Raw genomic sequence first — 22,936 nt, 5'->3', positions numbered from 1 at the left:
GTTACTGATCTCACAATTTAAATTGGTGTCTGGTGAGATTTGGGCCCAAACAGAATGTGTCCTGTTTACAAGAAAGCTTAATTAGCACTAGCATCTCTACACATTTAACAGGAGGGATCACACTCCTCTTGCATGTACTGCATGTAAGAGTGTCTAAAATTATGTTACATTTTTTGCTGACACTTTCCTCTTTAGCTGCTTTAGCAGACTTTGCAATATCCTACCTGATAAAATTTACTTTGGCCAATATTAATCAGTCAGCTTGATGTCCTAACATTTACTTTTCTCTTTTGTTGTTTGCAATGCCTCTTGGAACTGGGACAAATCTCAGACATGCGCTCATGTGAAGTCTGTGGTATGTACTATATAAATGAGACCCCAGTTCTAGCTACCTAGCTACCATCTGAACAGTTTTCTTAGATCATTATTTCTGAAAGGGATCAGTTTTCCTCGGGTGCCATGAAGGCACTAGTAGCTTTAATATTGCTTGTTCAGCTTCCAGTTCACAAAGCTATACCAGCAGCTCCCCCTGCTCCCTTGGGCTGTGATGACCCAGAATCAGAAGCAGCAGCTGAAGTAGCTGTGAGTTATATTAATGCCCACAGTCATCATGGATACAAGTTTGTCTTAAACAGAATTGAGAATATCCGCGTGCTACCCCAGGTAAGTGAGGATCTTGCAGGCAGAGCACTGTGTTAACCTGGAGATGTTGGGAAAGGACCGACAAGCCCTGCCAAGGGCTGTATCCTCACATGGGGTAAATCAGCATGACTCTGTTGATTTAAATGGGGCAATGCCACCTGGTAGTAGTTGAGAATCCAGGTCACTGGGATGTGTCTCTCAAAGAGCAGAGCAGAGGGGGAGAGAGAAATGGTCAGATATTTTTGTACAATGCTAGAAAGGTCTCGGTTTACAAATGCAGTATGCTTGCTAGGGCAGATCGTTCCAAGTGCTGATTTGTGAGCCCAGCAGCTAATCTGGAGAAAAACTGTGAGGATAATCTTTGTGATGCAGGTAATTATTTATTGGCTAAATGCATATATATCATAACCCCACGCTATTAGTGATTTTGTAGTAGGCATTAATTTTACCTAATATCCCATTGAGCTGACAAGGAAGCTGAATGGAAATAACTGCAGCTCATTTTCACTAAGATCTATTGCCATCATTGTAGGCATCTAGAAAGGCTGTAGAAATGGTCATGAATGCAATGCATGCATCCTTTCAGAATCTGTGATTCTCTCAGAACATTGAAAACGGTCCCAAATATTAACATGAATGAAACTCATGGCTGTTTTCTACTTGTTATGAGAAAGAGGATAACAAAGTCATTTACAAGAGACTAAAACAGACATCAACATGATTAGAAATGTGCCCCCAGTTACTCACATAAAAACACTGGTGACACTGTTTCGCTCATATTTAATACTTTTACACTAAAATAACTTCATTGGTTTAAATGGAATCACTCATGACTCAAACCTCAGAGTCAATCTCAGAGCTAGGGAATCTCACTTTTGCCCTTCCACTCACATGTCTTATGTTTCAAAGGTTCAGGAACAACCATAAAAGACCCTGATACCATAAACAACATGAATATTGGGGCTGAAACTCAGCTGGTGAAATTCAGCATAATTCCAGTGGACTAAATTGGACAGGCCAATGTGCGCCAGTGTTTATTTGGTATCTGGTTATAGAAACACAAAGTTTTTTCACCAACACAGCTGTTGGTTTTTAAAACTACCCAACAAAATAAAATCAAGTTAACTTAAGAGAACTGACCCACTACATACAGGCTGGACCAGTTCCTTAGTTTGAAAAAAGTATCAGTGTGACAATCTTGACTTACTCCAGCTAAAAAACTGAGTCCTGTTTTTTTATGAAGTTAGATAGTAAGTAAGGACTCACTCAATTATTCTAGTGTATACCTGGAGCTACCCAAAGACAGTCCACAACAGAGACCACAATGCAGCCCCAGAGAAGAAATCTGATGTTTTGTGAAGTAATTACTTCAATTCCTGCTTTTTCTTTTCTTCCAGGGGCTGAATAATGACATAATATTTCTTGAACTTGACTTGTTAGAGACCGCATGCCATATTCTCAGCCCTACGCCTCTTCCAAATTGCACAGTAAGGAGCTTCACAGAACATGTGAGTATTTTAAACACTACTAGCTCGGTACAAAGCTGCACGTTCAGTATGTTGATGCCAGAGGCTACACTATCATCAGTTAGATTCCCAAGCAAACGTTCTATCACTGTAACAGCCCACCCAATCACTTGTAGCCTCCTTGTTGATTTAGTTGCCTTTACGTCATGAAGGATTTCACTTCTGGATTTCTTTCATGTGCTGTTATGTGAAGAGGGTAGGTCACTGTCAGCATAACATCCCACACACGGTCCATGAATGCCATGGGGCATGGTTTAGGGGCTTCAGATTCAGCCCTCCATGGCCAGCCCAGATGCACTGCCAGATTGCAAACGGCAGACAGGGCAGGCTGTGGATCTGTGTTACCTAGTGAAATTCTGCCAACGCTGGCCACCTAGTCCTAGCCAAGGCTGCAGAAGAGCTATTCTCTTCAGACAGGGCTCTGCCTTCAAAGGAATGCTCAGCTGGAATTTACTGGCCTCAAATATTTTGTTCTTATGCAAGTGTGATCCAGCTGTGACAAACTTTCCCTAACTGAACAGCGGAGGTGTTGTCTGAGTACAGGCAGCTCTGGTTTCTGAGCAGAAAGCAGAGCGAGCGATTCACAATTTAAGCCTGCTCTTTCTAGAATGGGGCCCAATTCACAGAGCTCATGACTAAATTTGAACCATGATCCACCCCTATATTCACCAGGGCTCAGATCCCATTCTCCATCTTGGGGGAGGTAACTCTAACTGTTCCCTCTTCCCAGGGACTCCAGCTTTGCTTTTGACATCTCCTCCCCTGTGCATCATGTTGCATGTCAGCCAGCTCACACAGGCAGCACACTGCTGTTACCATGGCCACTGACCAGCTGAGATTAGTGACAGTGTATCAAACAGCTCAGCAAAAGGTCTTAATTCATAAGTATTCATACTCTTTGCTCTTTCTGAGAGAGGAACCTGAACCAAATGTCCATAATCTGGCTATCCTTGAACCTCCTATACTTTTGAGATCCAGATTTGGATCCAGATTTTGCAGCTTTGGTCTGCCGTTTGAAAAACCACAGATACCACAACATGCCTTGCAGCGCCTTTGCAATCAGCCTGATTTCACCAGAAACACTCAGCTAGGATCTGTTCTTTTGAATGAAGTAATAGTTGCCCTTTTCAGAAATTCCTATATATCTGAACGATGTAACCCCTTGATTTTTGTCTCTCTCTCTCTCTAGGCAGTTGAGGGTGACTGTGATGTTAAACTGCAGAAGCTGGATGGAAAGTTATCTGTACTTGCCAGTAAATGCCACTCACATGCAGGTAAAGACTTTGTCCTTTAGGTTTGAATCTAGAGGCTGGAGTATTATTATAGCTGTTACAGTTCACTAGCTTTCCTGATTCTAAAATGCTGTGTATAAATACGGCATATAGGATGACAGTTAATGGCTTTTCTAAACCCAGCCATTTTGAAAGTAATTTTTCCCCCTTTTCTGATTGTATTCACCTACAAACCCAGCACTCTCTTTGCTTCTCTTTACTATGACAATTAAGATACTATAAGACTATCTGGGGACCAAGTCCCAGATTTGACCTAGAGATTGCTGGTACTGAGGCTTCTCACTCAGGAGCTTAGCCTCAAGAATTGATTCCATGTTGATCTGAATTTACTGGAGCTTGTTGATCTTCAGAGCCCCTTTGCCAGATGCAGATGATTTACTAAACCCAGAATTTTCAATATTGCCATGGGAAAACAGATCTCTATGCTGCATGCTCTGTACGAGATGTCTTCAGTACTACTTTCAAAACTGGTGAGTGAATGAAGCAACACTCACACAAACACAATTCCAATAAATTAAAATATCTTTATTTTTCCACCATTCCTTGTGTGAGACGACACATCTTTTCATTGGTGTCATGGATAGATTGCCAGGAAAATAATTGATTAAAATCTGAGTAAGAACATTCAAACTGTGCTACTGAAGTCCATAGCACTTCGGCTTGCGGGAAGACTTGAGTGGCAGAAGTCGCGTGAGGTACTGCCATCTACAGTCTGTGCTGCAAACATTCCTGCCGCTGTAATTTGGGACAGACCATTAAACACTGTTTTGCGTGACTGAATAGGCCTATAATGCCTTTTAAAACAACCTACGATGTGATCAAAACATGATTTGTTTGTTTCCTCCTGCAGACTCAAGTGAAGATGTTCTCCAGCTCTGTCCTGACTGCCCACTGCTGGCAAGTTTGAATAACACTGAGGTATTAACAACTGTTACAGCTGCACTCAGTGACCACAACAGCAAAACTACTGATGCTTACCTCAGACTGCTTGAGATCGGAAGAGCCAAAATCCAGGTAACTGCTAGAACTGTCTGGCCTTCCATGTAAACAGAAAATTTCTTCTGTGGTAACTGTACAGTGCTACCACGTTTGCAAACAGATTTAGCCTCCTCTAATTTGCCCTACTGAATGAATGTTCTTGATTTGCCAAGCGTTTTGTGTCATTTTTGCCACAGGATTCCCTTTCACTTCGGTGGGAAATGCAGAGCTAGAAGCCACATTCGCCTTTTATCTTTTCTCAGCAGCTCTGTCGTTTCACAATGCAAAGTTAGTTAAACAATTTTCCTGTTTTATCAGTATCACCCAGCGCATACTGTCTCTGTTGAGTTTGCTGTGGCTGCCACTAACTGCTCAGCAAAAGAAGCTAAAGATAACGTGGAGGCTTGTCAACTGCTTCCTGACGACCAGTCTGTAAGTATGCCAGCACATCAGTCCTGATCTCACCAGCTCAGAGGCAGAAAAGCAGCATGCTGTGATGCCCTCGCACTTGTGCAGGAATAGAACTTTGTGAGGATGCAAGTGCAAGAGTTGTATATCACCATGATACGCTTTTCAATATATAACTCCTAAAGCTATATCACACCTTTCTCTTCTCTCTGAGGTATCTAGACTGAATCCTGATGTATTTGAATATATTTCAAAAAGATGTAAGGACTGAAGTGACCTTAACACAAAATATTTTTAATCAACAGAATATATATTATTGTTTACTCTTCATAACATGAGCACCTGAGAAAATCAGGCTCTTTGTACTGGACAGTACGCAAATACATAGCAAAAGGGCAGGCTGTTTCACCTTCCTACAATTTAAGTGCTGTCAGTGTGCTTTGTTCTGATATATAGGCTCTTGAGAATTATACTGTATATTTTATCATGCTAAAATTCCCCTTTTGTTTCTGCTGAAACTGAGTCCTAGGCAGTTTTAGTGGGTGGGAACCTTTTACCTAGATACGTATATATTCTTTCCCTCCCTCATATCCAGACATACAAAGGATCTTACTGTAGAAGAATACAGGAGTCTCACTTATTTACTGGTCATGCTACAGACTAAAAAGCAAGCACTTTACTGCTCAGATAAAACATGAGAAGATGTAGCTATTTCTAAATGTACTGAAATTAAAAACTGCAATGCAGGTCTTTTCTAGTTTGTAACTATTTTCTCTTGACTATGTTCTGCTTTGCTAGAATTTTGGTTTCTGCACAGCAACAATGGTAACACGCCCCTCACAGGACCTCAGAGTGGACTGCCAGCTCTACGGACATCAGGTACCATCTCCAGATATTCCCTCCCTTTCCAGAATATTCTAGCCTACTGGTACTGATAGAACTAATCACCCTGAGTTTACCTTTCTCACTGTAGACTGCATTAGCTATCTGTGACAATCCAAGTTTAACTTTGTATTCTGAAAAACAAGGTAAGGTAGCTCCTGATTATCCTATGGATTTCTGTGCCAGGAATTATGTTACCTCTGCCATCCATGCTTGACACAGTTTGTCCTCCTAACCATCTGGTAGGGCAGAGGGAACCAAACTCCGCTCAGCTAGGGGGATGGGCCAGATAGATGTAATACATAAATGAGCCATTGTGGTAGACTAAATCAGCTGGGGTTTTTTGCTAGTACTCCTTCGATGTGACTGAATTCAGGGAGGCCGACCCTCACTGCTGTAGCAAGAGGAGGGGAACATATATGCACTGGACCTGAGTGATCGTCGGGTATTTTAGCCTCCGTTTGGTCTGAGAAGGGCTAGGTGGTGGCTGCATACTTCCTACGGACCAGAACCCTTGGTAACACAACAGTAATTAGCTGTCTAGGAGATACGTCAAAGAAAGAGTAAGACAGCTGGTCTTGAACCAGCTGCACAGGTGGCCCTGAAAGTTCATGTAGCACACAATTTGGTTAAAAATGTGTTCCTGGGCTCCTATGTATGTGTTCAAATGCAAATCAGACTTCTGTGATGGTCAGGAACATTCTGTACCTTGGCTGGAGGCCTGTATCTGGTTAGGAGCAGGGTACCTAACAAGGTATCAATAACCTGTATGTTATAAGCCCCAGGTCACTGAACACAAACACAAACTGTTTTTCTTTTCCAGCCTGGAGTTACCTACTCTCAAGCAGGTCAAGATACATCAGCAGGACTGGTGCCCAGTGTTGTACAAGGCTTCACAAACCATAACCTCAGGCTTTCCCACAATAACCCTTTTGCATCTGAATCCAGCTCTTCAGAATTTCCTTCTTCCGTGCTCTCAGCAAAATCTGTAGCAAAGAGAGCAGCTGCAAAGGTTGCTCAGCATGACAAAGTACCTCACCCAGTTGGCTTTGCGCCTCCTCTTCCTCCTCCGTGCCCTGGGAAGATTCGCCATTTCAAGATATAGGCTGTGTTGCAGACATGGCAAAACAGCTAACTGAAGGATCAGTGTGCAGCAGCAGCATCAACACACAGACCACAGCATCAAGTGCAAATAGGTGAGAATGCTTGACTCTGAGCCCAAATGAGTTTTACCCTCCAGAGAGCAAAGCCATGGCCAGGATCTTGCAAAGGCCTTCTTCAACATGTAGACGATTACAACATCTAGCAGCTGTTTTCACTACATATAGGGATGCTCTAGTTAAAATGCAGAAAATATTGTTTCAATGAAATTGTTGTAAGAGCTATGCAACAGTTGTAGCTTTGTAATAGAAACACCAACCAAAAGGTTACTTCACAATAAAATGTTCAACAGAAATGCTTTGGTACCTTCTATCTCTACGTATTTTCATTTAGTTGTCAAGTATCTCCTTCACAGCATTATGAGTCATATTCTGGGCTTGTTTGCAAAACCAGTAAGCTCCTGCACTTCTCATCAGATTCACTGGGATGTGTGGGTGCTAAGCACTGCGGAAAATCAGGTCAGTCCTTCCTTTTGATCACACGCCAATAAAACTAAAAAACTGGCAGAAAAAATGTATTTTTCCCTTCCACCTGTAGTGTTTCCTAGCACATACCTAATTTTAATATCCACCAGAAGTACCTCAATACTTTTGGATATGGGCTAAGTGCATCCCTGTCTATGAAAAGAACAAAGAATCAGGACACATTCATTGCTGTGCAGACTGAAAGCATCAATCCTTCCAGCCAAACACATGTGTATTCTCTGTCTTCCAGCAGATACATGGGTACAATCTGATCATGGGGTACTGTATGGCCTGTGTGCATATGAGGGAATACCAATTCAAGGGAACAAAAATATAATACAGAATGTATCTATATAATAGGACCCAGACAGGGATGGCAATTTACCATTGTCCTAGCAGTCAAATCTTCCTTGAATTTCTGACATGTTAGAGGCAAAATCTATTCTAGGTAGAGAAGTAATAAGGGACAGGGGCCAGAAGGATCTTTGCTGCCAGCCAGACTAGAATTCTGCAGGCCCGAGGGAGCAGTCTCAAAGGCAGTCATGAATCTTTAACCAGGAACAGCACTTGCTACAAGATAATTATCATGCAGGCAGCAAAAGCTGCAGAACACATGTCATTTCTGAACTGTTTCAAATAACCTATCCTGTTCTCCTAGTTACAACCTTCCAGTATTCAGTAAGCAACACAAATAACATTTGTTCTTGGTGACAGTGCAACAGGTTGCTATACAGAAAGGTTCTGCTCTGCTGTGTCATTGGGGAAAGGAAAAGCCACAGGCACTTGCACCAATGCTTCAACTGGGTGTGTGGAGGGGAAAGAAAAAGGGAAATCAGCCCAGATTCTATCAGCCATAATCTAACGTGATGGCAACGTACCGCCAACAAGCTCTCCCCATGAAGGCAGCAGCTTTCACATTTCAAGAATACGCTGAGTTCTTGCAGGAAGTGTGTTGCAGGTGATTGTGCCAGCTACTGCCAGTCAATTGCTCAGTGATTTTTTCTGTCTCTGTAAAACAGTGACTCCAGTATGTTCTGCATGCAGCCGTTCATTCAAAAAGTGCTAGCATTAAGCTGTAGAAACGTCTTGTGCTAAGGTAGGTGGTCCTCCCATCCCACTGCATGAGACACGGTACAGGATTTAATTAAAAGGCTACTATTATGATCTGTGTTATTATAACACCAGGTACTTGAGACTGAGTTTTTAACTCACCTGAAGAAATCAGTTTTCGTAGCTTTTGTATTTTTTAAACCTAGGAATCACCTTAACTAAATCATACAAATTGTCTTGTATATAATGAAGTCGGTACTAAGTTATAGCAAAGACGGTGTTTTCCAGGATTAGAAAATTCTCTATCTGAGAGCAGAAACAGAATGTTTATAAAAGGGACCCCTGCCTATGCGGATCTCTGAACTCCAGAAATGCTGCATTTTTTTGTTGCCTTTCCCAGGCACACAAACTGAAGATATGTAGCAGAACATCTGTAGCCTCCACACCTCACAGATGTTCTCCTACACCTGGCATAACTACTCCATTGTTTCCTGAAACAGGGAGGGAAAAAAAAAAAAAAGAAAAAAAAAAGCAGAATTGCTCTGTGCATTGCAGGTAGTAGCTGCATCTGATCTTCTTTCTCCTTAACACTTGCCCTTTTAAGGACACATTTTGCCCCCTTAAGGATACATTTTCCACCACTGCTTTGAAGCACTCACTTTGTCTCACCCCAGTATGGCCTTGTATTCATGCACCTGGACCCTAGGAAGAGATTTAGTATTCAGTAATAGGTTCTCTGGGCAGTGAGTGCTATGAAATGGCAATACATAAAATACAAATGCCTCCTTCCCTGAAATGCAGCTTGAATAGTTTTGTCACGTCCACATCAGCGGCCGACAATGTTTTTCAGTTTTTTCAAATCCTGTTTTGCTAAAGCATGTGTATCTCATGTGCTGCTTTAGCTGGACATGCTCAGATTTCCCAGCTGTGTCCATGTTTTGAGGTCAGCTACTTCAACAGAGAATTTTTTTCCTTTCTAGTGGGAGAAAGAGTACAAAGAACAGTCAGGGATATAACAATTCCCCATTATAAGAGGCACCAACACAGCCAGTACAAACTGGCACCCATCTCCATAGAAATGCCATGTACTTTAAGGATAAAGAAAATGAGTTATTATCCTCCAGCCACAGGGGAAGGTTCCCCAGGCACAAGGAACAATGTGAGTGAGTCTGCATTGCTGCTTCTGCTGTTCCTGTACTATGGCTACAGCAATGTTTCTCAACATTCATCCCTTGCACCCCCTCCCTCCGGGATACAGCCCGTACATTATCCCTCACCCTGAGTTTGCAAAGCAACTGGCAATAGGAGGGGGCTCAGTCTAGCAGCCATGTGCCCCTTCTGTCCTGCTGCCCGAGTTTTCCACTTCTGCCACCAACCAAAGTCTTCCCAGAAGAGTTTCAGCCCCAGTGCTGTTTCTGGTCTTCCTGGCTGTATGTATAATCCCACCCAGCTTTCCATGGATATTCGCCGGGACAGGTTCTGCTGTCTCCCACAGGAACATGCTTTGAGCACTGCTGGGCTAACGAGCGAAGATTCTTCATACCAGCAGTTAGAAAATGTGACAACATATAAAATTTTAACCCCCCTAAACTTTACAGTAGTATTAAATAGAGACATTTATAGCCTTCACTTGCACTTTTCCTTCCTCACTCAATATAGGGCAACCCTCAAACCTAGATACTTGGTGTCATCCAGCAGACAGCTGTGATCACAGAGACTCCCATGACAGAAAATGAGGACCAGGAAAATGGTTACCCATCTTCTGGTATCCTTCAAGTTGAAATATTGCAGAATTACCCTTTAGCAGAAAACCAATGACTTTCACTGGGATACTCCCCAAGTAATGGTGGTTGTCACTTCTCCAGATCCTCAAGATAACAGCTAGTTGTACAGCTATTCTCTTCTGTTTTCAGCATGGAGTTCTGACAGGTTAGCCATGAGGCACACCTCTGTCATTTCATACTTAAGTTTCTCCAGGCAGAATTTTCCATGACTCTTTTTAATCTGTACTCAGCAAATCACTCGAGAATCAATATTGACCACAGTACAGCCTCTTAGCTGGCAAATCAACCTCCAAATTCAGCAGTGAGGGAATAAGTCAAAGCTACAAATAAACCTGCACAGCTTAGTGTGTGCTCTGTAACAGTATGGGGGGAGTGGCTGAGTCAGTGAATGGCTACCCCAACCCCAAGTTACAGTCTCCAGTCACATCAGGATTGTATTATTGGTTGTTGCTGAAAAGGAAGAAAAGCAGAGCACTGAGTAGTGCTAAAATAATTAAAATAGTGACATTGCTGGACCAATTTCCCTTGTTCCTCAGGCCTATAGCTGCAGGCTTATGAATCTCCTGTGGCTTCCTACAGTTTAAACTGGAGGGGTAGGCTGTGGCAGTGCCTAGAGAAGCCAAGGAGCTAAAGATTAAGCATGTGGGACTCCTTCCCTTGAGCCAGTTCTGACCACACAATATAAGGGAGACATTAAGACTGAACAAGATACACAACTAAGGTCCTAAATCATCTAGCCAAGAGATAGTTAGAGGATAAGTAGCTGCAGTTCAGAGAAGTCTGGACTAAATCTGGGAGAGTGATGTGCAAAGTGATGTGAACTGGCAAAAAAACAACTGGATGTACATTTTCCTTGAATCAAAGTACAAAAAGAATAAATGGGGGGGGGGGGGGGGGGAGCGGATGGGGAAGAAAGAGCAAGGGGGGGCATAAGGAGGAAGGCACTGGCTACAAGAAATCAAACGGAGGCAGTTCCCCCTCCAGTTTACATTACACACTCTCTCTTCTTTAAAAAGTTCTTTCTGCTAGGTTTTCTCCTTTCAGACCTTCGGTGCTGAGACAAGCATAACCAGCCCCAGGTCTGTAACTTTCTTACAGGCCATCTTCCTTTCCCGTCCCCTCTCAGCATACAATTTCAGATGGTTCTTACTTTATCACTCAGTTTGGTCCTCAGGCAATAAAAATGCAGCAGCATGTTACAATTAGCAGTGGAGTTCATATGCAACTGTACCTGTGCCTAACCCCACAGGAATATAAAGATAAGCATTGCCAGGCAGGAGCTGAAACCAGGTGCAGCCAAAAAAGTTAAGATGAGAGGAGATAAAAAGGAAACAAGACTTGCTCTTTGGCATCAGAAGCAACATGTAATGATGGCAAGTTCACAGAGTACTTTGTACAACGTGGCAGTGAGGACAAAGTCAGAAGCTGGGGGGAAGCTGGGATGAAATAGTAAATGTTCAAGGCTCAGGGAAATCAGAGCAGGGGGTCAAATACCTGGTAGGTGTCAATAAATTGAGGAGTTTAGGCAACAAAAGATGAGTGGGCTGTAGTCAAGGCACTGAGAGGGGAACAAATCCTGAAATGGAGCCTTCACTAGCCTAAGACTGTTCTGATAGCCCTAGTTCACTCACCATCTATTTCCTCCAGTCTCTTACAGCAGCTAATTTTGCACCAGCACACTAACAGAAGGGAAGTCTTTGGTGTGAGAACAAAACTTACCACACCTATGCCACTATATTCAATTACAGTGAATATTAAGTCCCAAATAAACACAATGGAAATTTCTGCTTAAAAGCAGACACCATGATGAAACCATTAATTCTTCACATTACCGTATTATCTAAGAGTATTTAACAGCTTGAGCAGGCTATTTATTCACAGGCTTCTTGTGTGGACATGGACTGCAATTTGCTGGCTTGGCCTGAGCTAAGGTTTGACATTCATCTGCAAGTATCCAGCTGAGCAGAAATGCTCAAAGAATTAATCCAAACTGACCTTCTATCCCTACCAAATTAACTGCATATAATAGAAAGTCAGTATATTTGTTTACAATTAGCATTTAACAAATACAAAGTGTAAAATTAGTCAGCCTTGAGGCCCCTATTCAATTCCTGTTCAAATTGCTGAGACCCTTCTCACTGCCTTATTTGGGAGAAGTGGATCACTGACAGAACAGAGCTGGAGCCAGACCTGTCCTGCATGTAGGTTTATTTAAGCAATTCTCATTTCTTAAGAAAGTAGCTTTGCGTGTATATCCCTTGATGGGATGAGGTCAAAGTTATACGATCTGCCCAGTGAAGTCTGAATTGGAGATGCAAAGTCAGAAGGAGAAAGTGCTGTCTGGTCTCAGAGGGAATGACAACACTTCTGTAAAACTTTGTAATCATTGACTTAGTGTTTGCTGTTGCAGCTGTGGGTTTAAAGGTGATGGTCAGTATGTAATAAAAAGGGGACACAAGTTTACAAAGAGACATGGCGCCATTACAAAAGTCTGCTATTTCATGCATGTCTCAGCTCCTCTATACTGACCCACCATTCCGATCTGCTGCACTGGTTTTCTAAGCAGAATGGTTTTATTTATTTCAATGCTCTTTGGCATACAGGCGCTTTGCTCCTGGGCTGCCTCTCCTCCTGCCAGAGAAGGACCAACTGCATTGCTTTCCCCCACCTGTGATGACACTGCAGTAGAGGAGGCTGCAGATCTGGCTCTTCGCCAGATCAATGCTGACCGAAAAGAGGGCTACATACTCAGTCTCTACCGAATTTTCAGTGTCCGAGAACAACCTCAGGTAAGTTACCTGCTCGTTCTGTGTCTGTTTCTCCCATGAAGAGCCCTGTGTCTGTCACTATGCCTTAGCAGTATCTATCTGAACTAAGAAATATTTCAAAAGGCAAATGTAAGATTACATACACAGGACTCCAGAGGCCATGTCAACTTTATGCACAGATGACTAGAAACAGTTTAGTTTCATCACCACTGTGGGCAATTAGAGAGCAAAATCGCAGTCACGATTTTCTGCTGCCTGCCCCTGGAATAGCTCCAGGCATCAGTTCAAATTTGGTATGAAACACCACTACTCTGATTTAATTTCATTTTACACCTTCCTCCCACTGCCTTGAGCAGTTGGAGTGCAAAGGCTATTAAGTCATCGTGCATTCTGCACAGAAGATGTAAGCACTAACAGGTGTAAACACGTCCAGCTTGGGACCAGGGAATCCCTTCACAGACCTCTAAATGATGATTCATTCTCCAGAAGAAACCTGAAACCAGTTCAAGTGCAAAAATTACAGTGGAAATACCTGTGGAATATCACTCTCATACCCTTAAGTATCTTATTTTTCTATGTGTGCTTAATTTATTACTATTTTGTGTTATAATAGCTGAAACTACTGGCTCTAGCCAGGACAACCTGAAATGAGTGCACAAGGCCCACAACACATAAACCACTGTGGAATCATGCTATTAACATTCCTTGCCATGCTTGCTCACTTCCCATAATCTTACCTGAAAGGCTAAGTTCTGCATCCTTAAAGAAAATCAGGCTCACTGCCAGATGTTTAAAGATCTGTACTGGCAAGGATATGACTACTTCCTGCTGTTCTCACAAGGACATAGTTTCTGCAGACATGCTGCGGCCTCCAGCAATCTCAGATCTCACAACTAAAGATGGACACTTTGCTTTTGCTGTGCTTTGCACTGTGTTCTATGCTTTGCTCAGGTGACAGAATGTGTCCACTAAGCAAGTGGATCAGGTCTCTTGAGAAATTTTTCACATGGGATGCCTCTGAGCTGGCCCAGAACCCACATCACCAGTCACAGAGTTAGGTACTTAGACCCCACCCTGGGACTACTTCCTACTGACAATAATGAGAGCACCCCTATGACCACCCTAGAGTGTAGCGTGGTGGGTGCAGACCTGCTGTAAACCATTTCATTCATCTCCCTGCTTCTCCCTTCACCTGTGCCAAGTATATCTCCACACAGGAGAATTTTGGTCCTTGTTTGTGATTTGGTCTGTCACTTAATCCTCTAGAGTCTTAACTTTGCTCTTTGTTCATCTGTGTGCTTAATTTACCATTATCCTTATTTTTTGCATCTCATATGCTTATCCTGTAAATATGGTGTTTCAAGACACTGTGATAGCAACCTAGACAATCTAAGCCCTTTGTCACATTTTTGCTGCTGCTGGGACTGAGAACATACAAAGCAGCCAGCTATGTCAGCGGTGTTCATGCACAATAACAGCCTTATGTGACCTTCTATTCCTCTCAAAAAAATAAAGATTTTTTTTTTATCAGTCAGTGGTCCTTCCTCCCATTTTTTTAACCAATACTCAGGATAAAAACATTTTCAAAGTTACTTCAAATTCAAATCTGCCCTTAAGCAACCTGTGGTTCAGTTTTGCTCTAATTTAAACTAATGAGCCATCTGCTATTAACTTCTATGGAAGTAGGACAGAGCCTTTTTTTCATACAAGATACAATTAACTTCACTAACAGGCGCTTAACCAAAATCATAAAACATGCCAAAATATTTCATTTCTTTCCCTTGCACCAGGTTACACTGCCATGAAGACGGATACTGTGCTGCTGCTGCATCTTTTCTGGCTTCCAGGCTCCTAAGCATGCACTGCAGCAGCAGCAATCCTAGCATCAGCACTATGGAGGAAGGGATTTTTTTGAGCAATGCAGAAAAGATACAAGTTTTTATTCAATACTAAGCAGATCTCAAAAAAACCTTTGCATAACAGTCTTTTAATGAAAATGAAAGTAAGGATGATGAAACCTTCAGTGATCTGCTGAGCTCTGAATAAACCCCAAATTATCCTTTCCCCAGTGGAGGATAACATATACGGAAGCAGGCAGACAAAAAGATGTGTAGATTTTATAATAACCTCATCTGTATATTAGAGCTGATATTACACAAGAGAGCTACAGGCAACAGGAAATAGTTTGGTCCACTCTGGTTGCATTTAGTATTTCCAAGATCACCAAGCTTTATAATCAGTCTTCATGATTCAGCTGAGTAAACCCATCTAACACTAAACACATTTGATTATAAGAACACTTCTTTAATGATATTATGTGTGTGCTTTTGCCTCCAGAATACCTGAACAACCGACTTTAAAGCTCAAGTCACCAGTTCCAGCTTCAGGACTTCTTAAAGATACACATTTTTCTTGGCTATTGCTTCTTAATGCAAGATAGTCTTAGTGAATTATTTTTTTTTGTCTCACAGAGGACACACTTAAAAGTTACAAGCTTGTATCAAATGCTGCACTACTCAAAAAACAAGTTTTCAGCGAATGGTAATTACTCTTTGACCAGTCTTGCTTTCTGTTTACTGATTTAACCTATATTAGCTATCATATTAAGGAGACATATCATCGTGGTATTTAGGTACCTTGCTTGTAAAGAGAAAATTACAATTAGTTTCTTCCACAGATGGAACTATGCAGCCAGCTGTGGGGATACTGCCATGCCACTGCACACAGTGCTGCTGCACCTCTGCTTCACTCTTCGTCAAAATAGCTTTTGATCTTTTCACAACCTTGAGAATTACACTTATAATCAAGCCTCAGGATTAGTGTAGGCAAACCCTGAAAGCTCAGTGCAAGGCATTACCAGATTACTTCATAGGACACTCAGGGGAAAAAAGAGGATATGAAAATGCAAATAATTAGATAAAACATGGTAAGTTGCATATGTAAGAATATAACTTAAAGACAAAGCTAACAAAACGATTTACTAATTCTTTATATTTGCTTTCTATTTATTTTGCTCTTTTATATTTAAAGGGTTTAGTATTACATTTACAAGTATATAGGGTAGAGCTCACATAAAATAACCACCCCAGTCTCTTTCCAGAGATCTCTATACTGTGTGACTGGAATAGCTGGTATCATGTGGTCTCCTCAGAACTCAAAACCAGATAACTCTTAGTGTTTTTCCAAGCAGGATTAAAAAAAAAAAAAAAAAGCCAGCAGTACTCCAGTCTTTAGATGCCCTATTGACTGGTCTTTTGTTGCTGTTAATCAGAAATCAAAACTGAAGCCAAAATTGTATAGATACTGGCCCCAGACTTCTACAAGACTCTTGCCCCATAAACCAGTGAAATTAACCAGGAATGAATGAATACTGCTCTCATTCAATTTTCTTTTTTCTCCCTCTTCAGCAAAGATATAATCTCAGTCTAAGCATGCAGCTAACACATCTAAGTTCTTTAGGATGTGTAAATGACTGCTCTCTTTCCAGCCTTCCACTACAGAAAATAAAATATGATCCTACTAAGCTGTATCCTTGGTAAATACCCTGGAAAAGTGCTTACCAATAGTTACAGCGGAAGCAGAACCAGGAGCTGCACCACGCAGCATCTCATCTTTCTGTACCACATGATGTAACCACTACATATATGGAGCTGTACTTTCACTGCTTCCCTGTCCTCTCACATGGAAACATGTTTGTCCAAAAGTTGAGCCCTGAATGCTTTGTGCATCCATGCTGCAGTGAACACTGAGTAGTTTTCTGGACTTAAGCACAGGCTCAGAATGCAAGCACTGGACTGAAGCTTTAAGTGGGTCAGAAACATGGATATGCAAGGTCTCTCATAGCACTTTCTGAGATCTGAGACAATATTCAAGTTGTTTGCCTCAATGAAGTCACAGTCTCTTTCCAGCAAGTGCAAAGCATCCATACTTGAAGAAGATATTACTCTAAAAAGTAAGGTATTTCTAATGTTTCTAATGCCTACCAATGTTCCATCTTAGCAGATTTTTATTTTTTGTGGTATTTATCGTCTCATTCTTATGGAAGGCAAAAATAACCTACCTTTCAATTCTAATCATAAAATGCAGTTGACAATGAAAACATCACCATGTTTAGTCCTCATTCTTGGGTTCTGGTTGGTACCAGAGTCAGAAGGATAAAACTGGCTCTAAAAGGCTGTTCATTAATTAAAGCTGGCTAGATGCATCACCAAGCCTGTTCTAACAGAGCCTGAATCTCACCTGGTTTGCCACTGTTGAGAATTTGTCCCACAGAATGTTCAGTTTTCAGGGTAACTGTGTGCCCCGCCTGTGTGTTTTGTGTTTCTCCATCTCTCCCTTTTCTGTGTCCCTACTTTATTCTATACAAAATTGAGATATGAAACTTTCTTTTTTTGTTTCCAGGAGAACACTGGTTCTGTCTTCTATCTCATCTTGGATGTAGTCGATACCGAATGCCATGTACGCAGCAAAAAGTTGTGGAAGAATTGTACAGCCAGACCTGCTCATACAAGTGTAAGGATTTTATTTTCTTATTTAATCTCAAGTATGATGAGTTACTCAGGTACTACTGATGACAGCAAAATCCTTACACATGCATTTTTAGTAGGCAGCAGAACTTAGAAGAAATCAAAACCCATTTTTCAAGGTCCACACTTTTTCTGTGTACTTGCTAATCAGTTTATAGACTAGTAAGATTTATTTTAAAAAATGAAAATTAAAAGAAAAAGTTAATTGACCAGAGCTATAAGCAGACATAACTAAATAGCCATGCTAGGACACTACTTAGAATAAATGGTTTCCTTTTTATAGCAACCCTGTAAGAGTTTATTTTAAAGACAGCCTGTCAAGACGGGAATAAAAGAAACTCACTTTTATATAACATGAGATTTTTGGTTTAGTTTAATTCCGCTCTTATTCTGACAACTTTGCAAAAATTGCACTGAAAGAGGAGAAAAAAGAAAGCTCAGCAAGATAAGCTGTGAAGGCAGAAAGTGATCCAAGACTTGCTACAGGTGACCAAAATGATTCTGAACAAGTGAAGAAAAAACCTTTATAACATGACAAATGATGAGAAAGAAGCTTCACATGAAAAAAAAAGTTATGATTAAATTTTCCTGGCTGCTTCTTAGGTCAATCAATCTTCATTTTTAAATGAAAATCGGGGGGGGGGGGGGGGGGGGAGGGGGGGGGGTAAGAATTCTGCTCACTTCTTCTTACAGTGCTTTCAGCAGGAAAAGGGTGCAAAGCATCTATGGTCAGTATGGCTTCTGTGAAGTCAACGAATGTATGTCCTAGAGGGCTTGGTCATACATGTGGCATTATTTAAGAAGCACTCAAGAGAATATACATTCAACTTTTAAACATAAAGCTACAATGGATATGAATAGGCCAGTATTTTCTTCTGCCACAAGTCAAGAGTTTCTCTGTGTGCAAGGGTGATCTTACTGTGCCACAAACCTACTTTGGGGTCCTTCCTCCCTCTCTCCTTCCTCACTATGGACATAGGAGAAGGGGGAAGGTGGAAAGACAGGTGACTGGATCCAAACACTCTGAGCTGATCTCCAGGTTTAAGCTTTCTGGATTCTAGACACAGACCCAGCTCCCAGTGCGTGGGGGGCCTGGCCAGGGAAAGCACTCTGCGACTCTGTGACACTCGGGCACTTCTTAGCTGCCAGAAGGGCGGCCTTGTTTAGGCCATCCTGCAGACAAGCGCTGTACCTGTATAGCTCAGAATTATACCAGGGGAAGATTTGGCCTTTTATTCTAAAGGACATACTTACAAATGTGCTTCATTGCCATTTGAGTATTAACCCAACTTTTTTTCTTGAAAAGAATTTCATAACTGCAAGGAGAAAATGAATCACTCACTGTCTAGGTAGCAGATGATCAGTGCAAAGGGTGCAATATTAATTGTTTCTAAATATTTATACTGTTTTAGGTTTATGGTCAATGCAAAGCAATTATCTACATTAATCAGGCAAGAAATACTGCTCATCTGAATACTTATGAGTGCACTTTACAACCAGGTATGTCTTTATTTAACACACCCACTTTAAAAGAGGACTGGAAAAACACTTTTTGCCATATAGCATGACTTTAAATTTTAATTGTAATTATGGCACCACAGCGTCTCTATTAGCTTTCAGCTGCCCTAATTTTCTCAAGTCAGTGATCATAAGGCCAGTGTGGTCCTGCAGCTCAGAACAGTGCAGTAATAACTGTTTTCACCTCTGGGAAACCCAGCAGAGCCTTTATATGAGCTTTTACCCTTTGGTCCAGAAAGCATTTTTATGGGTTTGTGAAGGGCAAATAAAAACAGCAAGCCTGCCCTCAGTAGGTTAACCTTTTTTTCTGCAGTGTCTCTGCCTCCGCTGCAACATTTTTATGGGTCTGCAAATTCAAAAAGATTCAAAATCATTGAGTGAATCAAACCACATATTGTTACTGTAGGGGACCGGAGGACAATTGGGTATGGTTGGTGGCATAGATGCATTTAAAGTGACCTACACTATCAACATGCTCTTATGGTTATGCTTTCTCTAATGACATTGTTTTGTTTGAATACAAAGTTCCACCCAGATATATTTGGACGCTATGTCCTGACTGCCCAGTTGATGACAATCCAACTGAGCCCAGATATTTGGAGGCTGCTGTTCAAAGCCTTGCCAAGTTCAATGAAGAGAGTGAACAAACTCATTATTTCTCTGTCCTCAATGTCACAAGAGCTTCAATGCAGGTAAGCCAAGGTTCATCTGACTTGCTTTAGCCTTTAAGAAGTATGGATCCACCTGTTAAACTTTATATGGTTTGTTATGTCTTACAGATTGTTTAGAATTTGTATCTGTATAGTACAGAGAATACTTCTATGCAGAATTCTTCTGGGAAATTAATATCTGCATTGATCCAAGACTTTGACTCCATTTATTGCAAAAAGAAGGGCTTTATGTAAAACTGAAGACACAGATTTCTGTTCCAAAGTTTAGGAAAGCTTCACTGTGAGTTCACTGTTCTACCACGACCATGAATTAGTGAATCTCTAGTAGAAAGTATTTAGTAAGGCACAGTCTTCCCTTCCAAACCATACCTGTAATTCACTGAATTAGTTTAAACATGGTTTAAAACTAATTTTAGACTAACAGAGAGTTAATGATTTCCTGGCTAAATCCTGTTTGTTTACTACAGTAATATCCAGTCTCTCTAAAATTCATTATGTATTGATAACAAGGTGGTCTTCACTCTTTGTCTCAAACTGTTAACACATTACTACTATAGAGTATTTACTTGCTCCCATCTTCCAATCCTGAGGTACTTGCATTTGAGAAACAGAATAAGTGATCCTGTTCATTAAAGCAGCCAAAAATTATCAACTAGGCACTGAAGAGGGGTTTTGGCTATGTAATTCTATGTGAATACTAACTTAGTATTAAACTCAAAACTTAAACCCAAACTCATTTCAACTATAGCTAATTCATGAGTTACTAAGATTGTTCATATAGAAGAAGTAAAAAACAATGAGGCAATAAAGCAGTACTGGCAAAAAATTATTCTCCTGTAATAAAACTAACAGTAATACCCTAAGTATAACCTGCTCCTTCCACACTTAGCAGGAATTTTACATCTGTTTCAAGGACTGTAGGGTTCTTCCTTCTTCCTGACACATGCACAAGGTCCAACTGCTGCTGGTCTCTCATTTACAGTGGGTCGTTGGTCCTGCATATTTTGTAGAGTTTTTAATTCAGGAGACATCCTGCTCCAAAAATGACACAACTGCTGACATCTCCAAGTGCAAGCCACTTTCTTCAGAACTAGCTGTAAGTACTTTTCCTTGTATAAACACCTATTTTCAGATAGTATGATTCCTCAGTGAATACTTAGCCTATCCCTTTGGTTCTTTGCAGACAAGAATCAAAACCCACAGGCACCTCTTATTGCGTTGTAGCTCTATACTGTCTTGCAACTGTACAAACTGCTTTAGAATAAATATTTCAGTAGAAGTTCTGAATTCTTACCTAGAAGTTCATGAACAAAGAAAACAGAAAAAAAATACCATCTAGAAAAAGGTGGGGTAGTTTTGCCTTACAAAGCTGAATCATTTTTAAGGATTTCTTCCTTCCAAGTGAACACACAAAATAAATCACAAACAATGCATAAAGAGTATATTCATAGTACAGCCAGGCCAGCTAAGGAAAACATTTAGGAACTAAGGAAAAAATTACAAGAGAAACTGAAGGACTAAATGGGCATGCTGCCAAGAGATAACATTTCAAGCCCCATCTTAACTTAGATCCAAGCCACGTCCACCTAGAGTCCAGTAAAACCACAACTACTAGAAACAACATTTTTTCATGGTTTCTTTCACTAGCATGGTGTGAAATTGGTTTTGCCTGAAAAATGATTTTAACTTCTGTTACACAACTTGCCTGCATGGGGATATTCTGCTGCAACAGAACTTAAGTGTGCTGTTGTACTTGGGCCTTAAGTGGCCAACATATTTTTAATATCATGTTGCCTAACCCTCCTTTGCAAACATAAAGCCTTTTTCAAAATGCTGCCTGCCTTTGTAATCTTGCCAATCCCAAAATAAAAGTTTGCCCAAGCTGCTTATCCCTACAAATACATGTAGAAGCTATGACTATTCAGCCTTTCATAATCGCTTGTTTTACAAGATAGGAACCAAGTTTCAGTGCTACAATGTGAAAAAATGCTTGCATTTTCTTCTTCCAGCAAATAGGTTTCTGCAAAGGCTCTGTAGTAAACAGCCGCTTGGAACATGAACAGTTTGTCACAATATCCTGTGAAATCTACAGTGTGCAGGTATTTCTTTATCTAATCTTAATATTACAAGAGTAATACTCCTTTACAAAACAAGAATTGAACTTTTGAAAGACCAGCCATTTTTAAGTTTTCTTGTTCACAAAGGTATGGGCTTCAAGAAAGTGATAAGGCCAAATCAGGAAGATGTCTCATGTGATAAAACAGACTGTTGCTAGGTGGATAAAAAGGCAATAGAATAAGTATAGAGTCAATCCCACAGAACGTGTTTAGAATGCTCTACAAGAAAATTGTAAATAACAAAGGGAATGCAAAGAGAAATAACTATGTAGTTACCCAAATTTCATGCACCCATATCCACCGGCATAAGAAGCAGTTCCTTCTGTCTATTTTTGAACTTCTGTTCTGCCACTGGTCTTTGCAAACTGAAATTGCAGCAGATCCTTAGTGTGAAGGGTGACCTTCTCCACATCTGAAAGAATTTGGAATAGCTTCAACATCGGTAATGCTTATTGCCTGTTATTTAGGATCCTGCCACTGAAGAGGGGAAACAGCAAGATAATAAAACACCTGGAAAATCCAGCCAGAATCATCAACAAGCTTTCCCTTCAGAAGTCAATCCTTTCTCCCCACATGTAGAAAAAACGGTGGGCTGGGTTAAAATTCTACCCCCTTCAAATGAGGACACCTCTTTCCAAAACCTACCAGAAAGTCAAATTGAACATAAAGATGGAAAGCCAGTTCCACCCAGGGCTGTAGGATCTATGCCCAGTCTTGACAGAGAAAAGACTCAAACAGACAAACCAGACTTGACCAAACCAGTCACTGGACCAGCTGTTCTCCCTTTTCCTGAAGAACTTTCTCTATCAGACTCATGCCCAGGAGAAGCAAAGAAGATAAATTCCATTATCCAGCCTTTGCTGCCTAAAAAGCCTACCAAAGCCTAGCAAGCATTCAATCATCGCAAATACCTGCAGCAAAATAATGACCACGATCACAACCTGGTCTTTCAATTTGTGTAACATCTTTAAGTAAATAAATTGCTTATTACAGTGTTCATCTTTGCAGTTCTCATTTTCAAGAAAGCACAAGAACACATTAGAAAAAAAAATTAACTGGGGAATTTTCCAAAAAAAGAATTCGGCTTTTAATTCTCAAATTCCTCCCATCAGTAGGAGCATGAAGGAAAGGTAACTATGCAGGGTAAAA

At 41.0% G+C, this 22,936-nt stretch overlaps 2 protein-coding genes across 2 annotated transcripts; both read left to right on the top strand.

Moving 5' to 3' along the window:
* The first annotated feature begins 389 nt into the window (after nucleotides 1–389).
* On the top strand, nucleotides 390–7,184 carry AHSG (alpha 2-HS glycoprotein). The gene is made up of 7 exons (XM_056357915.1): nucleotides 390–663; nucleotides 2,040–2,150; nucleotides 3,358–3,442; nucleotides 4,311–4,474; nucleotides 4,757–4,870; nucleotides 5,645–5,725; nucleotides 6,552–7,184. The coding sequence occupies exons 1-7, from the start codon at nucleotides 460–462 to the stop codon at nucleotides 6,831–6,833; spliced, it is 1,041 nt and encodes a 346-aa protein (XP_056213890.1). The 5' UTR covers nucleotides 390–459; the 3' UTR covers nucleotides 6,834–7,184.
* A 5,458-nt stretch (nucleotides 7,185–12,642) lies between these two features.
* Nucleotides 12,643–22,784, top strand: FETUB (fetuin B). The gene is made up of 7 exons (XM_056357914.1): nucleotides 12,643–12,976; nucleotides 17,357–17,467; nucleotides 18,894–18,981; nucleotides 19,525–19,691; nucleotides 20,653–20,766; nucleotides 21,680–21,769; nucleotides 22,255–22,784. The coding sequence occupies exons 1-7, from the start codon at nucleotides 12,755–12,757 to the stop codon at nucleotides 22,672–22,674; spliced, it is 1,212 nt and encodes a 403-aa protein (XP_056213889.1). The 5' UTR covers nucleotides 12,643–12,754; the 3' UTR covers nucleotides 22,675–22,784.
* The last annotated feature ends 152 nt before the right edge of the window (nucleotides 22,785–22,936 follow it).

Source organism: Falco biarmicus, chromosome 13 (assembly GCF_023638135.1).
Source record: "Falco biarmicus isolate bFalBia1 chromosome 13, bFalBia1.pri, whole genome shotgun sequence".
Lineage (NCBI taxonomy): Eukaryota > Metazoa > Chordata > Aves > Falconiformes > Falconidae > Falco > Falco biarmicus.
This window is presented reverse-complemented; position numbering and strand designations above follow the sequence as displayed.